This window comes from Parasteatoda tepidariorum, chromosome 7 (assembly GCF_043381705.1).
Source record: "Parasteatoda tepidariorum isolate YZ-2023 chromosome 7, CAS_Ptep_4.0, whole genome shotgun sequence".
Lineage (NCBI taxonomy): Eukaryota > Metazoa > Arthropoda > Arachnida > Araneae > Theridiidae > Parasteatoda > Parasteatoda tepidariorum.
In genome coordinates, this window is record NC_092210.1 from 85,631,702 (window position 1) to 85,653,108 (window position 21,407).

A 21,407-nucleotide genomic window follows, 5' to 3' on the forward strand; every position below is an offset into this window, starting at 1 on the left:
CATCTAAATGTCAGCAGGCAACTTGAAGAAAGGTGTCAGTACGGGATATGTCCACCGTGGAGTGTGATGCAACATTCTACACGTCGTATCATACTTTGCACAACATTATCCAGCAGCTGTTGAGGCAATTTATCCCATTCCTCTGTCAGTGCACGGATGAGGGTGTTCTTGTTTGTCGGAGGATAGTTTCGACCAGCAAGTTGCCTCCCCAAAGCATCCCAAACATTTTCAATGGGGTTTAGATCTGGAGAACGTGATGGCCATACGAGGCGTTGAATACCCTCGCTGTCAAGACAATCCTAAACAGCGAGTGTTCGATGACATGTTGCGTTGTCGTCCATAAAAACAAATTTATCACCGACAGCACCACGGAAAAGACGAACATGAAGAAGTAGAACTTCATCAATGTATCGTTAGCCCGTCATAGTCCCATTCGCAACCACATGCAGGAGCGTGCGGCCATTGATCATGATGCCGGCCCACACCATGACACTGCATGTCGGATATCGGTCCCTTTCCTGGATATTTTCTGGACGATAACAAGTACCACTCTCGTGCCAGATCAGTTGCCGTCTACAATCCGATGACAGAGTGAACTCACTCTCATCTGAGAATAGTCCGCATGCCCAGTCCTGTTCAGTTCAATTGTGATGCTCACGACACCATTGTAAACGGGCAGTACGGTGCTGTCTGGTCAATGGGATACGCACAACAGATCTGCGGGCGTATAGTCCTCTTCCCCTCAAACGTCTGGCAACAGTTTTTCGAGAGATCTGCTTTCCTGTGGCAGCAAGAAACTGATTTGCCACCTGCTGAGCTGTGGTGCGCCTGCTCCTTTTTGCTGATAGGACGATGTATCTGTCGTCTGCAGGCGTCGTACTTCTAACACGACCTCCCCCGTGCTGCCTACTACACATTCCAGTAGTTTTAAATGATTTCCACAGCCGTGAAACAACGCTGTGAGCGATGTCGAACTCCCTGGCAACATCTGTTATTTTTCGCCCTTCTTCGATCTTTCCAATAACTCGGCCACGCTTAAAATAATCTAAGTGGTATCAGGAAGACATGCCGAAAATTTCAAGTTCGTAAACTAAATCTTTCCTGTAAAGCTTTGACTTGAAACAACAACTCTCCACACGCGTAAAAACCTTTAAAGCTCTTATCAGCGCTATCACGTGATGAACAGACGTGGAAAAAAAATTTGCATACGCATATCTCTTCTTACTATATCCCGCACTTATTCTAATTTTCCACATTTTGCTTCCTTTCATTTTGTGGTTGCTATGGATGATAGTGTCATCCGTCCTTAGCAATTGTCCAGCAGTGTATTATCGTGTTATAAAGCAAAATATTTCTACATGTTTAATAACAATTTGCATTGAATAAAAAGTTATTACTAGTTTTACTTACAAACAGAAATATTTGTTTTTTTCCGATTTCATTTTTGGTCAAAAAATTAAAAAAATATATTATTTGCAAATTGGATAAGGTTTTTAATTAATGGCATGATTTTATATAAGATTTTAGAAAATAAAAATTCATTTGAACTGGGTTAAAGCTCAATAAGCTTCGTATATTTCCAATATTTGAAGAGGAATAAAAATCGCATTTAAAATTTAGCAGTTAGAACTTATATTCTTTTTTCGTCAGCTGCAAAGAATACAAGGCGGAAGCGCACTAATTAAAAAATAGTTAAAACTATTCAAATGAGTATAGGTTAAATAATTTTATCCTTGTATAAGATGGTGATTACTACACTGAGAATAAAAGCATGGACAAAACTTTGGAGAAATTTACCTGGTGAATGTGGCGAAATTCACCTTGTTTTTGCTTCTATAGCAATAGCTTAGAGCTTAGTTTTTACCGAAGCACATTGGTAATGAATTTGACGAAATTTACAATAGAATATGATTTTAAGATCTGTGATAAAATACGGTAAATATAGTAACATTTGGTATTTTTGTTATCATAGATTAGAACTTAAAGTTACTTCATCAACAAACATTACTGTATTAAAATATATACTGCGAATTTAATATTAATTTATAAATATTTTTATTTATAAATATTTTATATATATAGAAAAATCTATAATTTTGCAGCATTTTTATATATGTAGAAAATAAATTTATTTAAGATCTGAAAACATCGTATCTTACAGCAATACTTTAAACAAAGACGTAACAAAGGAAGAATTAATTAAGATAATTAAAATTTATTATTTACTTTAAAATTGATAAATTAATTAAAAATTATTAATTAGTCTAATATTTATAAACTAATATCTGATATTTAATAAAAAAACATCACATGAAACTTTTAAGTAGAATTCCTAAAAGAGAGAAACAACATTAGAAAACAAAACATTACCCAGAATGTTAACAACTCAGTTACAAATACTCAGCTGAATCGGAAAGAAATTATACATTTTTAAATAAATATTATGGTTATAATAGCGCAACAAAAAGATGGCAATCTACCTTTTACTGTAAAAAGATGGAAATTTTTGATAAAAATCTATGACATTAAAATATATATTTTTTTTAATATTTTCGAATATTTAGGGAAAAAATGATTACGGAATAAGTGAACGCTGGAAATTAATTCTCTTTAAATATTTAACTTTCCATAGTTGTTTAAGTTATGTTCATGAAGTTTCTAGACAGTTTCCCTCAAATATTTCATTGACATATTTCAGTTATGTTTTTATAGGAATATTATTTAGTTGACTTTTTGTTAGAACTCAAATACTGCCTTTGTATTCATCAAGTTGTTTTCTAAAATTAATCTAAGTTCTTACTGAAATTCCTACATGTAAACAAAGCAATATTTTCGTTTCCTCCATTATAGATAAATATAAAGTTTATCTATAAATAGTAGTAATATGTTATTTAAGGGAGGGAAACGCACTTGATTTCACGATGGGGTACGTACGAATGGTAATACGAAGATTAAATTAGTGTTGGGTAGACTATATTTGAGAGTGACCTTTGATTCTCGCCAAATTGTGATCGCCGTTGATAGCCAAGCTGGGCGATGTTGAAACCCAATCGTGATTCTGACAGGTTTAGATTTTAGCGTTATTTTTATATGTTCAACGGTATATGTAATTTCAGAGGTCCGTTAGTTCTACGTTGGATACCGGCTGGTAAGGTTGCTATTGAATCTGGTCAATAAGATCGAAGGTATGTGGGCAGTCATAAAAAAGGATTTAAGAAAAAAATTTCACAGCTAGTCCGGTATTACAGACGCCATTTTCGATTCGTATTTCGTCGAATTTATGTGGCGATGGAAGTGCACAGATTCTATTCATGATAAATTTAGACAGTATCTAACTGNTTTTTTTTCTAGAAAACAGCATGGGAGTAAAACTAACCTCTGGACAAGAGGAATGGTCATTTTCTAAAAGATGAATGGGCTTTCATTGTTGTTGGTGTAACAGATAAGACTCCCTATTCAAAAATCTAGAAAGAATGTCTTTCCAAAAACAGTAAAAATGAAAATGTCACAGGGGGAAGCAAATTCAATAGGATTTTACAGCATATATTCTTTTTATCTGTAACAAGGATTGCTTCTTTGCTTCATTTTTAATTTAAAACATTTTTTTTAAAAAAGAAAAAAAATATTTAAAGGTTTAAAAAATTTAAATGTTAGCCTAAAATTCCGGGGCATAATTGAAAAATTCATTTTTAGAGCGAAGGATGTTTATCATTATTTTCCTATCTAATGTACTGGGACCTATAAAAATCGTCGTATAAATGAAAAAGGTGCATAAAAGAGGTGGTGCATAAGTGAGAGGTTAATAGCTTTCTATGCTTATAATGTTGTTTTCAAGCTTATCCAGTTCTGACCATGGTCTATGATATTATTCAAGTTTCTGATCCCTCTAAAGATTTTGATGTTCGAGGTTGCTTCTCTTTAGTATGATCGTCTTTAGAACTCGTGAGTCATGATTGAAGATTAGCTATTCTTACATCAGTTAACAAGGCCTTTGAATACGAGATTTTTTAATTTCTTATTTGTCCTCTATGAGAGCTTTAAGCTAATCTAATGATTGTGATATTACCTTGTCATAAGCGCTAAGTTCTTACTGAAATTCCCAGAAGTAAACAGAACAATATTTTCGTTTCCTCTTTTATAGATAAATGTAAAGTTTATCCATAAATAGTAGTAATGTGTTATTTAAGGGAGGGAAGCACACTAGATTAAACGATGGGGGTCATACGAATGGTAATACGAAGCTTAAATTACTTAGCATATGATGTGTTGGGTAGACTATATTTGAGGGTGCCTCTTGATTCTCGCCAAGTTGTTATCGCGGTTGATCGCCAAGCTGGGCGATGTCGAAACCCAATCGTGATTCTGATTGGTTTAGATTTTAGCGTTATTTTTATATGTTCAACGATAGATGTAATTTCAGAGATCCGTTAGTTCTACATTGGATACCGGCTGGCAAGGTTACTTTTGAATCTGGTCAATAAGATTGAAGGTATGTGGGCAGTCATAAAAAGGGATTCAAGAAAAAAATATCACCGCTAGTTCGGTATTACAGACGCCATTTTCGATTCGTATTTCGTCGAATTTATGTGGCGATGGAAGTACACAGATTCTATTCATGATAAATTTAGACTGTAACTAACTGTTATTAGATAATTCTGTGCACCTAAATCTGAGAATATTCAAGCATAATGAAGAAGTGAGTTGTTTTTTTTTTCCTTTTCTCTCTGAGCCTACTCCATTAATTTTTGCTTCGACTCAAAATCCTTTTATTGGGTTTATTAATTTTGCTTATATTGTGTTCATTGCAAGTTTTGTTTAAATTTTCCAATGTTTTATTGAAATATCATTAAGTTTTGGCCGCAATTCCTGTTACCACGGTGTTCCACCCAAACAGGAATAGCGCCAAACATAAGTCGCGAATTTCGCCAAGGGGCACCCTCAAGTATATTTTTCCCGATGTATTCCCGATTCGTTACATGAAATTTTATTTGAGAGTCTTTCAGCAACTTATAGTGACCTTCGCGCGTGTCCCTAAGAGTTATTCCCCTTGTCGAATTCTTAAACGTCTGTCAAATTTACATCCAAAAGCTTGTACTTCATGTTCTCCACCTCATCGTGGGATGAGGATGTAACGTCTTCGGACGTCTAACGCAGACAGAGGGGGAACAGACGAAGGCGGGCGACAACGTTAGAGCAAAGCTGTATTGCACGTATTGGAATGTCGGATAGCGAAGAAGACGATAAGCGAGCCCATTGGATTTGAAGATTGGTTTAAAGATAATCAAAAGAAAATATGTATTCTACCATACATTTTTTTACCTAGTTCTGGATGTCTTACAAACGCTGTCATTCTATCAAAAGTAAATAAAGTTTTATTTATATTAAAAAATTCGATGTAATCAATTACTATAATGTACAGTGTTATTTAGTTTTTGCAGAAACTTATTCAAGGAAATTAGCTGTATCAACATCAGTAAAATGGTTTTTTTCTTTCTTTCATTAAAGATGATCAAGGGGTAAGTGTGCTTGTTTCTGTTCATTGTACTAATAAGCTGCGTATTCAACTTATTCCCGACCTTGTATCATGTTCTCCATGATAGGGGGCAGTATTTCTAGAGCTTGTTTCAACTTCCGGTAGAAGATTCAATCAGAAGAATTTCTGCTGGCGCAAACTAAATTGCGTAAATCCACATCTCAAAATCTAGTAATTGCATATTAGAAGAGGAAAATTTCCCTAAGTACTTTTTTTAATATCTTTATCTGATATTTTAAAATATATAGAACACATTTTCTTGCAATAACATGGCACAATTAAATTCAGAACAACTGAATATTCCGAATAAATACAAAAAAACCCTTAGTCATGTGAATGCTATGACATCAGAAGAGGACCTCTTGACTTCTGGTACGGATTGTTTGCCTTTTTACGATAGATTATGAATATAATATGAATAGTATGAATTAAGTACTTGCTATCCTTGTTATTTTGTTAAGAATGTGATATATTTTGTATAAGCTTATATGCTAAAGTATTAAATTTTAAACTAAAAATACATCATACGTATAATAATCTTTCTATGTTTTTATATTCAAAGAACTACCCGTTTGATGGCTAACAAATTTATATAAATAAACGGCATCGAATCTAGTTCCTTTATGCCAAGATTGCCAAGAAAAAAGGCTTTTCTGATTCTTTATAGTTTTTTTTATCTCTGCGAGTAAAACTGTTAAATAGAACTTATACTAAATACAAAATTTAAATTGACTTATTAGAATATTTTGAAATTTAAATTCAACTAGGTGAAAAAAAATCTGATAAAATTTCCGTAAAATATAAGTAATAAGTTTCTGGTAAAAAATAAAAATAAAAAACAAGCATAATTCTCGTCATAAAACCAAAATAAATCAATATCAATTATCTGATATTGATATAATTAATAATTAATTAATCAATTATCTGATTATTTTTCTATTTAAATGGTAACGGTTTGCTGGTAATAAGGATTTTCAAAATTGTAGTTCTTATTACCACACATTTAGTAAAAAATACAAAACTGAAGAATAAATTTAAACAAACAAATGGTTTTTATATCATGTCTTAAGGTATTATAAAAAAATTACCAAATTGTACCGCAATTACCATCTTTTATGGCAGATTATAAAATTTTACAATCAATTTCTCCAAAATAAATAACAAATCGATTCTATAAAAATTACCGAGCTTTTTGATGTTCCTAAAGAGAAACATTTTACCATATTCTGGTAGTTTTGGCGATTATTTTTTCAGTTTAAACATCTCAAAACTTGCACTTTTGAAAATGAACATGAATAAAACATTAGTTAAGGATCATTTTCGTTGTACAATGATAAACTTAGAAATTTATAGTAGCTAACAATCACTGGAATTTAAAGTAAGATCCCTTATGTTATTAAATATTCAAACTGCTAAAAAAATATATTAGCACGTTTGGTATTTATTATTTTAAATTTGAATATATCTTTACTGTACTCAAAGAACACGAAAATCAGCTTAAACAACTAAAACTAATTTTATAAACACATGCGTAATTCTTTCTAAAATATGCATTTCAAAATAATTAATTCAGAAAACTTAATTCTCTATACGCTCACCAAAATGAAAATTCATGCTTATTCTGAGATATTTTTAAATTAGATATAAGAAAAATAACCCTGGAAGCATTTTTTAGACGAAAAAAATGAAATATTTAAATCTAGAGTTTACTACTAAATACGTTTTGGTGTTTTTCGTGTAACTAAAAAATATTATACTTTTTATCTCTTGAGCCCCTGCAATCCTTTTGTTCTTAATTCTTCTTCTTTTTTCTCTTCTATCTTTTATCCCATGTTCTGAATACAAAAACTACTAACTCTTTTTTTTTGCAGCAACAACTCTAATTAATTGCGATTTCAAAACAGAAAAAATCTAAAGTTGATTAAAGAAAAGGAGAGCCATTGTTTATTCAGCCATTTCATGCATTAAGGAACATTTTAATGATGCCTTTTTCAACACCAATAATCTTATTTCAAAGTCAGACATATTTTCTCTATACAAAAATCTAATGAGATAGAGTATTACAAATGGTTGCTTTATATTAAGGCATGTTTGCATGCATGGCATTAGATAGTATCACCTAACATACTAAAATATTTTGATTTTACTGAATTTTAAAGTTTTAAGGAAGTAGACTATATAATGAATGGAACTATTCAAAGAAGGAAAAATGAAAATAAGTTAAAAAAATTAATTAGTAATATATGTACCTTTTTAAAAGAGATAAAATTAATTATTTTAATTTGAAAACTATTGGTACCAAGGTGATAAAATAACATTGGATTTTATATTCTCCAACTGCCAACCATCCGCTTCTGTGAGAAAAGAACAAAGTTAACTTAATACAATATTAAATAATAAGACAAAGAAGTTCACACTATGCCAGTTGCTACATACCTATGCAAAGAGCTTGAATAATTTGCCTGACTTTCTTTTCACAGCAAGCCAATGTTGGCGACAAAAAAACTTAGTTGCACAATTGACTGAACTAGCCCTTGTTTTAATATTTGTTAAAACTGAGGATGATACTGCTATTGTCAACAGAATCAGAAGCTAATTTTGAAGAATCACATGCATACGCACTAATTCATATTTTTTCTTTCATCATGAATTCCTTTTATTTAAGAAGTTACTCAAAAACTTAAATGATTTCTGGTGATCCAAGCACATCGTTTTAACCTTCTTTCATGTGAATAAGATACAGCGCTGTTGCAGCATGGCAAAGTAGAAATGCATGAGACTGACAGTGCTCATTTAATCCTGTTTTTAATAAATTGCCTCATAAATAGCAATTTATAAAAACATGTTTGTTGGAAAACATGTAAGTTTAGAGTTTGATCCCACCAGTCTTGTAACGCACTGAGCAAAGAATTACATAGCATTTCTAATGTAATTTAAAATCTATGAAATGAATGAGACTTACATTTGTTTCGAAATCATGGGTTTCGTGGAGCAAATTGTATCTTTTCATTGCGACTTTTTTACGTTCGTACACAAATGTGCAATTTATCTTTACTTTTTTGACAATTATATTACCACCTAATATTTCAAACAAAGCAAATATAATGTGTACCAATTTCCCCATCTGCATATGCTTATCTCAACTCTATCTGGATTTTCACCTGGTCTGGATTTTCACAAGGCTTTATTATTTCAAGCAGGGATGTGAGTCTTTGGTACAACTTATCACAATGATTGGATGGAAGTTTTAAAAACCCACCTATTAAAAATATATCCTTGTTTCCACAGTGGTAGTAAGTCCCTGACTCTATGGCGGGTTAAGTAATTTAATTAAACAGACTCATTTCAATAATTGTAATCTGTCTATAAAAAACTATCGTCAAAGTCTCGAACATAGCGGCCTTCAACTTATCACTATCGGTCGCCAACGCTGAGACTCCAGCTTAGCTTTTCCTCAAGACCACGATCCATCCTCTCAGCGGTTCTGTCTCGGATCAACCTTCCAGCGGGCAAACTCCGTCCTCTCCGTGGTACTACATCAGCCACTCTTCACGTCTTTTTTATTCTCTCAGCAAGGCGAAAGAATCTAGACTGACCTGTTTACTCCCTCACGAGCCGCCACGCACTCAGTGGACGTCGGAAATTAAAAAAAAAGATTCATGAGAAAAAACAGTCACAAACCCACTAATACACTATAAAAGTGATAATACAATCCTTCTTAAATATTAATAAACGTAACTACACATAATTCACCCCAGAAATCCCATTTCAAAGGGATAACTAAAATTTTTTAAAAAATATCATTATTGTGATTGAATTTAAACTTTATCATAGTGGTGCCAGCTATTGGAAAGTAACCCATCTTTAAAAGTACTGATAAAATAAAATTTAAAAAAACTGCAATAAATGTTTATTTATTACAACGCTAGTTGAGCTGTAGTGGCTCAAGGGATAAAGCATTTGCTTTCAAATGATGAGAACTGGGTTTGATTCCCAGTGATGACTGGTCGATACGAATTCCGCACATGGCTTGCCAAACCACTGAGATGACTTAAAACGTCCTCATTGGTAGACGGATAATTTATTAGAGTCCCTTTGCCGTCAAGCTAACCTTGGGAGATTATCGTGGTTTTCCTCTCCATGTAACGCAAATGGGGTGAGTTCCATCTAAAAGTTCTCCATGAAGAAAAATTTCTCCCAAAACTTGATCCAAGAGAAAACTTGATCCTGTATTGGATTCAAAATTACAAGACAGTTAGGACAAGTTTTGATTAAGTTTGGTGATAAGAGTATCAAAACCACTTTCTCGAAATTGTGTTCTTTCTTGTTTTCACATCATTAGAAAGTACCTGATTCTATGGCGGAATGAGTAATTTAAATTCTTGCTACCTTTACCATGGTGCAATTATGGAAATAAAAAAATAACAATGCACCAATCATTCGATTGGAAATGAATCTCATGGCAATAAGTAAAGTTGAATGTTTTTTTTTTAATCTCATTTTTTGTCAATTTTTTTCATGGGGCTTCATGATTACTCTCAGATTGACTCGACAGCGAAAGGAATATCCAAATAATTTTTTCGCTTCCAAAACTAAATTAATTTCAATATTATATTCTTCTTCTTTTTTAGAAATATAAATTTCGTTCTCGATATGTTTAGAATAAATGTCTCTCATAAAATATTTCAGCATCCTTTTCAGATAAGGACAGTCTGTCAAAAGTATTAACACTGCTTAAGCGAATTACAACAATTCGAATTACTTCCTGTTAAGTTGAAAAGCTTTAGAGGCATAAGTTCATTTCTTATTTAATTTAGTTATTTATTATTGTTTTTAATTTTGTTCTTTCCAGAATATCCCTATATTTTTTCCNTTCTGAACAGTCTGAAACCTGTGGGAACCAATCTCCAGATAGGATTCACTAGAATTTAATTTAGCAAGTACAGGCATGTATTTGGTCTTATCGGTATTGATGATTAGTCCCATATCCCTAGCAGCAAGCTCCAAAGAAAGGAAAGCTTCTTTTAATGCAAGAAATGGAAATTTTACGCAATTTTCAAGGTATTTAAGTGTTTTTACCCAAACTAGACGAGTATTAAAGTTGTTGGAAAATTAGCCTTAAGTGTGGCAGAAGCACATTTATTTCACAGACCTGTGGTTACTGATTCAACTTTTTTTAATACTATTTCTCTAAACTTTGAGAAGCATAGATGCGTAAGTAAACTCAGGGGCAGTTATTGGAAAGTTATAAATCGCTTAATAAAATGTGATTTATGCCTGAAGTTAGATCTGAAGTTAGCACTCTCCCCCGAAGAGAGCTTTAGTCTCGATCTAGAACTTAGTGAGGAAGAGGGGGCAAAATATACTTTTTTACTATCTGGTCAAGTGATATAATTTATCTGATGGCTGAATACTTTTATGCTGAACTGAATGGAATCACATCCTAGTCGATATATCGTTAAGAAATTATTTAAGTTTTGCATATAAAAAAAGAACATTCTCACACTAATTATTTATGCCTCTTATATTGCTACCTATGCAAGTGAAGTACTTATTCTAATGTACATTTTTGAAATTAATAGGAACTCTTCAGTTCACGATAACTTTAAAAGCTATAAAATTTTAAAGCTATTAAATGCAAGAAAGTACATAACTGTATCTTTCATGCACAAATCTTGTATAATTTTTAAACTCTTAGTGAACTTGAAAGCTTTCGTAGATTGCTTAAAAAGTATATTGTAATCAATACCACACTTGCTCGGATAGTAATTTGACATTTAGTTTTTTTTTCTATATAAAACTTAAATAACTTCTTAACTATTAGATGTAGCAGCTTATGTGTGTTAAATGCGATTTTGCGTGATTCATATAGCAACGAGTGCATTTTGCTCACTTTGAACCCCCTTTTAATAAATTCCAGACAGACAGACTAAATCTCAACTCGGTAGTGAGTATCAGACATTCTTTTTCAATATTCGTATTATTAAATTACTTATCATCGCACCTAAATCACATTTTTAGAACAATTTACAGCAATTTAATCGGTATTTAATTACACAGGCTCAGGACTCAAAGTTTAGGGCCATATTATATTAAAGTCGAATCAGAAAAATGTGGGTTGGTTTTGTCTCTGCTCAACTTAAGATTTTTCCAACAAATTTCATACATGTCTAGTTCTGATGAAGGCAATTAATGACCTTGATAGTTGTAAAAACACGTATAGTTCAATTCATTATTCGCAATAAAATAACGAGCATACAATTATAAAACATTATTAATAATTTACTTCCCGCAGTATTTCTGAATAATCACTTTTGTGAAAACACTTATTGAGTTTTTTCAATGACCATAAATGAATTATGAATTAAAAATAAAGACGAGTTTGCTTAGGTAACCGTGCGAAATTATTATGAATAAGTTTTAGCCATCATCATTACCGAACCACGGCCAAGCACGTAATCCTATTTGTAGGGTCCTAACTTTTAACGACCGTGGTAGGAGTGCCGAGTAATTTTGGCCCTGGTAAGACGACATGGTCAGTGCTTGAGCTGGTACCTTTCTGTCCAAACTTCCAGATCACAACCAAAAAGAAGACTTTCTGCACACAACAAGTTTAACTTGATGCATATCCACAACGGTTGTTTTATCAGCTGTCAGGATCGAACTCATTACCCTCCAATTCTCCAACCATCGGCATTAGCGACGCATTAGTTTATATCATAAACTGTCTGTGCCATCACAGAGCTGTAAGTTTAAGCTTATAGAATCGGGACTTAAATCTTTGAAAAAAAAATTATATTTTTCGAAGACATTTTATGACCTTTCAATCAAGTACCTTCTTAATTATGATACACCAATCTGTTTATCGTTAAAGAATAAAAAAGTTTCATGTAGCAATCGTGGGTATGGTAGAGCGATGAAAGCACAGAGCAGATTTCACTACTATTTAATAAAAAAGTAACTTAAAAGGAGCGTATGAAACAAAAAATAATTAAATCTTTAGTTGTGAAAAGATTTTATTACTAAGGTTATTTGACTTTTTCTTATTTAAATTAATCTGTTATTCAATTAATCAATTATTCAGCAATTTACTGAAAAGTGCAAATTAAATATCATAGAAGTGATGAAATATTAAAAGTGACTTAACTTCTGACTTGGTCTTTAACTAAGAAGATATGTAGTTTCTTTTGCAAGTTGCACTAATGAAAATTCAATAATTATTAAGTCAATTCTGATAAACTTTCAAAGCGGTAACTGTAGAAATTAGTGGTTAAATCGATATATTGAACGGTAAGACATCTTAAATGGTAAAAAAAAAATAGTTTCATACTTATATACGTTTCAAAAGTATCTTCTTATTTTGGTAAATACTTTCGTATTTTAAGTTATGAGCTTATGCGATAGATAGACTTATTTTCTCGAGTAAATTTCTTTTCAGAAGTATCAGAGGCAATAATAAACATTCATCAAACCAAACAAAATTTTAATATTTTGGAGTGCTTTAAAAGCTTGGAACTTAAAAGGACTTTGCTAAACATAAACAATTAAACTATAGATAATCTTAAATAATCGCTTGAGTCAACTCTTGAGGAAAATTGTTTTGGAAAAGTAATTTTGAGGAGAATGTAATCCGATGAGTGCTTAAAGAAAATGAACTCTTCTCTAAATAATAATTCGATGAATATGGCGTTGTAGCAGAAGATAAATACACTGCGTCAAATATTTTACCAACAGTTCAAAACTTCCCTATTATGCTTTAGGGCTTAAAATAATTGTTTCTAAACCTTCTTCAGAAATTTTAATTTATCGAAACATTAAAAAAACGAAAAATTTATTTCTAAATTTTGGTTCTTTGCTGTATAACTTTCTCTCTTATCAGTTCTTTTTCCCATTTTTTAAAAAAAATGTTTCTTATTTTTTTAGCATATGAAAAATTGTTATATTCAAATTAAATGCATAAAGTAAAATAAATTTCACGAGAATGCTATGTGTGTAAACTCATGTTTTAATGCTTCACATGGTGACAGCTTGAGGCGTTTTTATCGCTTTAAAACGCTTTTCAAAGCAGTTTATAAAAAGCAGATTAGGTAGCGGTTTGTAAAAAATTAGAGTACAAAAAAGGTATATTAAATCTGCATATCATATAAATCGGTATAAAAACAAAGTCAAAAACAATTGCCAAAAAAACTTGGATGTTTTGTTTTTAATTGACGTTTTAATTAGAAGTAATATATTATTTTTTTAAAATTTAAGCTAAGCTAAATTGCATAGTAAAAATAAGAATTAAAGTGCTTAAATGAAAGAGATTTATTTTTATTGGAAAAATAAGATATTCTAGTAAACGTCTTGACGTTCTCTTTCATCTTAATTAAACCTTGTTTTTAAAGTTTTTTGTACAAAAAACCTAATTAACATTATTCAAATTACAAAGAAAAAAATTAACTAAAACGAATGTTCTTGATGCTGAAACACTAACTCTATAAAAAGTGAAACAGTTTTCGTTATTTTGTGTTGTAACCAATGTCGAAAAAAAACTATTGTTTTTTTAAATGTCAAAATAATGCTTATAAAAATTAAAAATTATCTGAACAAATCATTTTGAAAATTATGTTTTATGTGTTTGTTAATTTTACATTGTAATACAGATAATTTCAAACATTTTAACACAGTTTTTAAAAATTTAATAGTTTTTTAAATATGGAATTTTGAATAAAACCTATATCATACAAATGAGAAATCCTCCTTATTGAGCATACGAAGATTTATCTTTAACTATTAACCATTCTAACAAATAACGCATCATTTATTTTAACTATTTTCATTTTTATGAATGTTTTGTGTATCTTTTAAAATTCTAGATATTTATTTATTCATTTAAATCCCTCATCCCCTATTCAAAACTTCAGAAATAACAGAAACAAAAAGAACAAAGGTGGAAAAATCGGAAGGGATGGAAAAATTAACTATTTCACAGGATCAAGTAACATATTTTTTTTTATCTGTAACAAATTGTTTATTTGCTTAAAATTTTAATTTAAAAGTTTTTTTCTAGTTAAAAAAAAATATGATTTTTTTTCCATTTATAAATGGAAAGAAGAAAGATTTATATATGGCAGAAAGAAAATTCTTCGTTTCTTTATAGAGAAAAGAAGATTTTTCCTTTTGCTCTTCTAAGAAGCATATCTAATCATAAATGAAATACTTAATTTCGAAACGACATATAAAAAAAATGATAATTATCATTATTTTCCCAAGAACAAGCAGGGGCGTGTGAAAATCGTTGTATAAATGAAAATGGAACATAAAAGAGGTGGTGCAAAAGTGAGAGGTGTATAAGTTTCTGCAAAGCATAAGAATATAGAAAGGAATTCTGTCTTGTTGTAACATTGTCTGTAGCATTTTATTTGTAAGTAGTGGTAAAAAAAAATAGAAGTAAAAATAGAAATAGAATAGAAATAGAAAAAAATAGAAGCAAAATGTAGAAGTAAAAAAATAGTTTCCCAAATATTAATTTTACTGATATAATCGAAACATGAATGTATAGTAATTAAATAAGAGTCATAAACAAGTAGTAATTCCACTAAAAATAAAACGTTCAAAGAGAAAAAAAAAGTTGAAAGGAGAATGAAATATAATTACAAAATCGCTGATGCTAAATTTAGTAATTAAAATAACCTTTATCTAATTTATTTTTAACATTTTCACCTAGAATTAAGTAAATATAAAATAGAATTTGGATAAATTTTTCAAACTGAACATTGAAGCACTTCGCTAATTTTTTAAAGATATACTTTAATTAGAAAAAAAGTGCTCCTAGAGTGATTATTTTTTTGTCTCTGATACCACAATATTTACTAAAGAGTTACTTTAGTAATCAATATAGTTTTTTTTTTTTAAAGCACCAGTAATTTCTAAGTTTTTTACGAAACCTGTGAGAATTCTGAATTTCGTTCTGGGATTATTATTTAATGAAGAAAAAATAAAATTTTATGCCAACGAGAAATTGACTAAAAAATATTAAGACTTAAGTAAATAATTACTTGGTACTGAATTATGTTTGATTTTAAAAGCAAGTAAAAAAAAATAATCAAAAATAAGTTTTGAATAAGCTATTTTTATTGTAATTAATTTGGACATAATTTTTTTGTTTCAGTTTACGGAAGTTTAGTTTTTTTCAGGTAGGGATTAATTCTAAATTTTGCAAAACAAAATTATAGTGTATTACCTGTGTTATTTTTGCAGAAATCATATTCGTTAAAAAATTTTATTTTAACTTATAATTCATGAAGCACTGGATATTATCTATTCCAAATTTCTTTGTGGAATTTAGAAAATCCTTTCGAGTTCATTCGGTCTGTTTTTTATTCCCCGTCACGTTATTTCTTATAAGTTTCTTCACATAATAAACTTAAGCGTATGTGAACGTTTCTGTTTCCATCATTTCTTTCTGATTTAAAGTCATGGCAAACATGAGTCCCTTATCGTGAGCATGAAAACTTGCCGTTTGAATTTTCAGCATTTTTCAGCGACATATTTTTGTCATAAATTTCAAGTTGAGATTTTTTAGTGATATTTGTAAATTGAGCAATTAAGATTACATAAAAAGCTTTAATCATAAGTAAGNTTTCAAAAGTACATAAAAATGGTTGCCAGCAGGGGTGTACATGTAGATTTATTAAATACACTTTGTGCGCCACCTAGGAGCCAAATCTAGAACCCTATACTCGAAATTTTTGCTCTGTTACAATCGTACCCTGTTACAATTGACCCCACTCTCCCCTACTTTCATTCAAAATTGATTGAAACAGCATATACTCATTTTTAACGAAATATGAGAGGAGGAGAAATGTGCGAAATAAATTCGATACAGAGAACAACGGGTTCATAGTAAGATACTCTACCCACCACAAAAATCATAGCATTCTATTTGCTTCAAAGTTTCAAAAAAAAAAAGCGAAATCAGCAAAAAAGCGGAATTGAAATAAATCCTGGCTAAACTATTGGGACCATACTTTCCAAATTGCAACCCTTTCAATCATTGAAATTTGAAATTAGTATGAGAATATGTGTCATTGCGGTGGCCACTATATAAAACTTCCTAACTCCCCCTGGACTGGGATGTACAATTATTGGGTGAAGAGCAGCCTTCTACGAACATGGAGGTCCCTGGTTCAATTCCTGCCGGCAGCCAACGAAGTCTTTGGTCACACATTTTCCCCTCCCCTTCACTTTCTTAACTATTGCACCGTTTCGCTGACTGTCGTTCTGCATATGCTCTTTCAATATTGAGCATATCAGTATACTCAATAATGAAAGCATGGAGCTTTCAAATTCATTTATATTTGTTACAGAGCTATTTTGACACATTTTTGCTTAATTCTGTAAAACCAGTTTTTACAAAGTTAGTTTTGTATTTCAAACTTCACAAAAACACTACACTTGAACTGAAGTTGAACTATTTGAAAATTCTCATACTTTAATTTCCTTTCTTTATTCTGTCAAAAATCCTCCTGTTTTTCGTTCTTTGATTTGTGATTGCATGTGCTTTGATAAAAAAATTCGATTAACTGTGTTTTTAAAGCTTTTTTTTACACATTTTAAATTACAGTCCATAAACATGTAATAATTTTTATATAAACATGATTGAAATTTTTAACTTCTATATCGAATAGATTCAGTAACGAAATGTAGATTTTCGAAACAACATTTTCATACATGTTTACTTTGATTTTTAAGTTAGTTGCTTTAAAATGATACACATTTTATAAAAAACACAAACATTTGAAAAGGATAACGATACCGACACGATTCATTTGCTGCTTCAGTTCCACTAATGTTTCTAAAGAAAAATAATCCCTTTAACTCTGAAAACGGTATAAAAGTGTACTTAACTTTTTTCGGAATTTGGGGAATTCGATGAAAGGACAAACATTATTTAAGAGACTTTTGCTTTATCAGCTTTACTTAAAGCTACTCAAGGAATCAAGTCCCGATTTAGAAATTTCAGCCTTTATTGATTTATAACTTTTATAAATTTCTCTAAAAGCTTGATCACTAAATACACTGGTTTTTGTCGAAACTAATATCGAATCTTTTAAAACTGTTTCACGTGAAATTTTTATTTTATTTGTGCTTTACGTATCAAATAAATTTAAGCATTTAAGAAATTACCTAATCCATTCATTTAAAAACAAATTAAATGTTTTAATGTTATACAAATTTTGAATAACAGAATGTTAATTTAATTAAATAAACTTTAAATTTCCTTCAATTGATTAATTTGTATTACTTACTAAGATGAGAAAAATTTATGTATCTTTACAAATTTTATAAAATGCGGCGAATGTGTTTTGAAATCTACAGGGCTTTGAAAATGGAATAAATAATGAAATTTTCTCTTGTTTAATTTACTCTTGTTTAATTTAATTTTATTAAAATTAATGAAATTATTTTAGAAATTACTTGAGTTTACAATTGATATGAACCTAAGATATTGTTCGGCCTCAAATTATCCAAGTACAATATCATGAATTTAATTTAAAAGCTGCTTGGAATTCACAAAAAATTAAAGAAAATTTTTTATAGTCGAGAATATCCAGGGAAAAGTGCTGCATAATCCCTAATTACGTCGGAATCCCGTGATAAAAAAAAGAAAACTTAAAACTTTTAGATGGTTCCTGAAGAGAAAAACTTTATGGTAATTATTTGTGACAAATGCAATGGATACGCTCTTTTTAATAGGAAACGAAATCAAACGAGAGTTAAGATTCGCCATTAGTCTCAAAAATCAGAAACTTTGTACAACTTTTCAATATGATAGAAAAATGTCAGATACATTATTAAAGGGTAAAAAGATTCGCTTTTGTGGGATTAAAACCATCGGTGACAAATTTATTGAAATTACCGAAAATGTACGGCAGTAGAGTTCAAATCCGTTAACAATTAAAATACTGAACAGGTTGTCAGAACTAACGGTTGTGAATCCAGAAGCGGACTGTATTGTCTCCCTCAGAATGTTCAAATTTAAAATTTTACGTTGGTTTAAACTTTAATAAATTGCCTTTTATATTTTTATTTTATTTTAAAAAAATGTTTAGTAATTTGGCGATGGAAAAGAGGCGATTAATTCCCCATTGTGGCTCAGAAATAACAACATAAGAGGTTTGTCATCATTTTGCTATCTAACTAGATTTTTACCGAATTGTCTGAATTAGCAAATGCCACTGGAAATTTAAGAGAAGGGGGTAGACATTTCTCCCGGGCTAGAATTACTTGAAAACGTCTTTTAAACCATAGTAGATGTTTTTTTTTTTTTAAATTTACAATTTTTTTTTTTTTNTTGTCCCAGTAATATACACAGGCGTCGTCACAGACCGAACTGAGGAGAAAAACAGGTGCAGTTAGGTCTGCAATCGTGATTGTCCTTATCGCCAACTGGCGACGTAAGTTTGCCACATTTCGGCGTTTAGCTTGAAATTGGCTTAAAAGCAGCAGCCGCTGCATATATATATATATATATATATATATATAAAATTATTCCTTTATCTGAATCTTTTTCTTAATTTATTATTCAAAACGAAGAGCTCTTTCTTACTTTTTAATTTTCGCATCCTGTCTTTTAATCTACTTTTAGTTCAAGTATTCATTAATTAACATTTTAACGATTTCCCTTTTAATAACTTGTGAGGAATATATTTTCCCGCAACCTATTTAATGGACCAATTATAATTACTAAAATTTCCCTTACTCCCTAAAACAATACGTTTTACGATTTGCCATAACTTTTTGCAAGATAACTTTAGCAAGATTTGCCATAACTTTTTGCAAGTTAACTTTAGCAAGATTTGCCATAACTTTTTGCAAGATAACTTTAGCAAGATTTGCCATAACTTTTATGAGGAAGCACAATGATTTTGTGTCCCTTGAATGATTGTTGTCTGTCTAATAATTATTAAATAAATATTGTGCCCTCTTTCCCTGCCTAAGACCTGATTTTATCCTTCCTCTCGGCAATGACGATAAATATATGTATGCGATAAATATGTGAACTTTTTTTTAAAAAAACGTGTAGTTTTGCAAACAGTTGCTAACGTGTAGTTTTGCTAACGTTTTATAGCAGTTAATATACTTAACTTAATCAAGCTTCATTTAAACGGGAAAATTTAGAGATCTTAATTTGTTCAAAAACATGACGTCATTTATTCTATAGGGAATTTTTGGGATTTTCCTAATTAGTATGTTTAAAAAAATATTGGGCATTAAATTTAGAAAATAAATTTTCTATTGACATCTTGACTTTTTATGATTCCTTATGAAAGAACGATTTCTACGTCTATTTTAAGATTAAGATTTAATATAGAAAGACTCGTATGAGGCATTCTATATTTCATATGTCTAAATATATGATAGAATTTAGAAATACAATGAAAATTTGATTTAATAAACGTAAAGGGGATTGTAGCGTATCTACCACTACAAAATTACAACTACAATTCCCTAGTATATAAGACATGTTAACTCGACTCTATGTCGGGGTACCTTTTCATAGATGACGGTTGACATGGTTTGTAACTACTCTCCCCCACATTGGTGACCCGGACGTGATGTGAACACTCCTACCTTGGCAAAAACGCCCACTTTGATCTGGATACGCCTGCATCAGCAGTAACGCCTACTTCGTTGGATGGTTCACATTGAACATTTGACTTGCTACTTGTGATTGCATCATTATCCACCTCCTCACGCAGTTGCTGCTCAGTCTCATCGATCACACACAACGTTGGCTTGCATACACTCGATTGCTAACGGCAACACAGGAGCGACTACAACGGTGAAGTTAATACACCTCTCACATTCAGCACTAAAAAAAATACGGTGATCTCAATACAGCTCTCCCGGCTTCGCAGAAAACAGCAGTGAATCAACTAGTGGCATCCATTCATCGAATTCTATCATAGCTATAATTCTGGTGGGGGTGTGGTGATAGGTTCGCCGCTCATCGTAAAATCAAGTTTATTTCATATTGTTATCTGTTTGTCTTTAATCAATTGTGTTTTTACTTATTTTTGAAGTGAACTGAAATAAGAGTTCTGGCGTCATCATATTAGAATTGTATAAATACCAGCACGCACATGACAGCCTGTCAGTATTTCTCTCATCACCTGCTGTGATGATGCTTCTTGTAAATCAAACCAACTTGCATATAAATGTAAATATGTTTAATAAAATATTAGTATCTCGAAGGAGCTATCTTCGCTTACCTCAATGGTGACCCGGACGTCTGACGATACACGCAACTTTCATTTTTCATCTTTCCTGTTTTTTGTTCTTGGATTAATAGGAAACTGCAACTATGGCGGAATCATCTGCAGTAAAAGTTCCCATCAATTAATATTTCTGATCCACACCTGTGGTTCCATATGGTCGAAGCAACTTTCCAGCTTGCGACACCGAAGCCGATTTCAGAGAGCAAAACAAAGTTTAACTACTGCCACGCCCATCTTCCTCCTGAAGTAGCCGCAGTTGTAAGGGACGTCATTATAACTCCTGACGCAGAAGATCCTTTCAAAAAGCTGAAAGAAGAAATTATTGCACGCTGCGGGGAAACAAAGTCCCAGGAAATTCGACGTTTACTCTCCGGAGAGCAACTAGGAGATAGAAAGCCTAGTGAACTCTTGCGCACTATGCAGAGAAGAGCTGAATCCCACGAAATCTCAGATTCTCTACTTTTGGAACTATTTCTAAATCAGCTACCGCAGCATGTTCAGTCGATATTGGCCGCAATCCCTTCACTAAGTTCAACTAGAGCAGCAGAAATCGCTGATAAAGTAATGGAAGTGTCAACTTCAAGTGAAGTTAGCGAAGTTTCTTCAAA

At 31.3% G+C, this 21,407-nt stretch overlaps 1 protein-coding gene across 1 annotated transcript; it reads left to right on the forward strand.

The window, feature by feature from the left end:
* Positions 1-622: 622 nt before the first annotated feature.
* Positions 623-21,402, forward strand: LOC122270176 (uncharacterized; the record flags this gene model as incomplete). The annotated part of the gene is made up of 3 exons (XM_043046570.2): positions 623-854; positions 3,836-3,921; positions 20,911-21,402. Coding segments are annotated over exons 1-3 (810 nt in total), but the record flags the coding sequence as incomplete, so codon positions are not given.
* Positions 21,403-21,407: the final 5 nt, after the last annotated feature.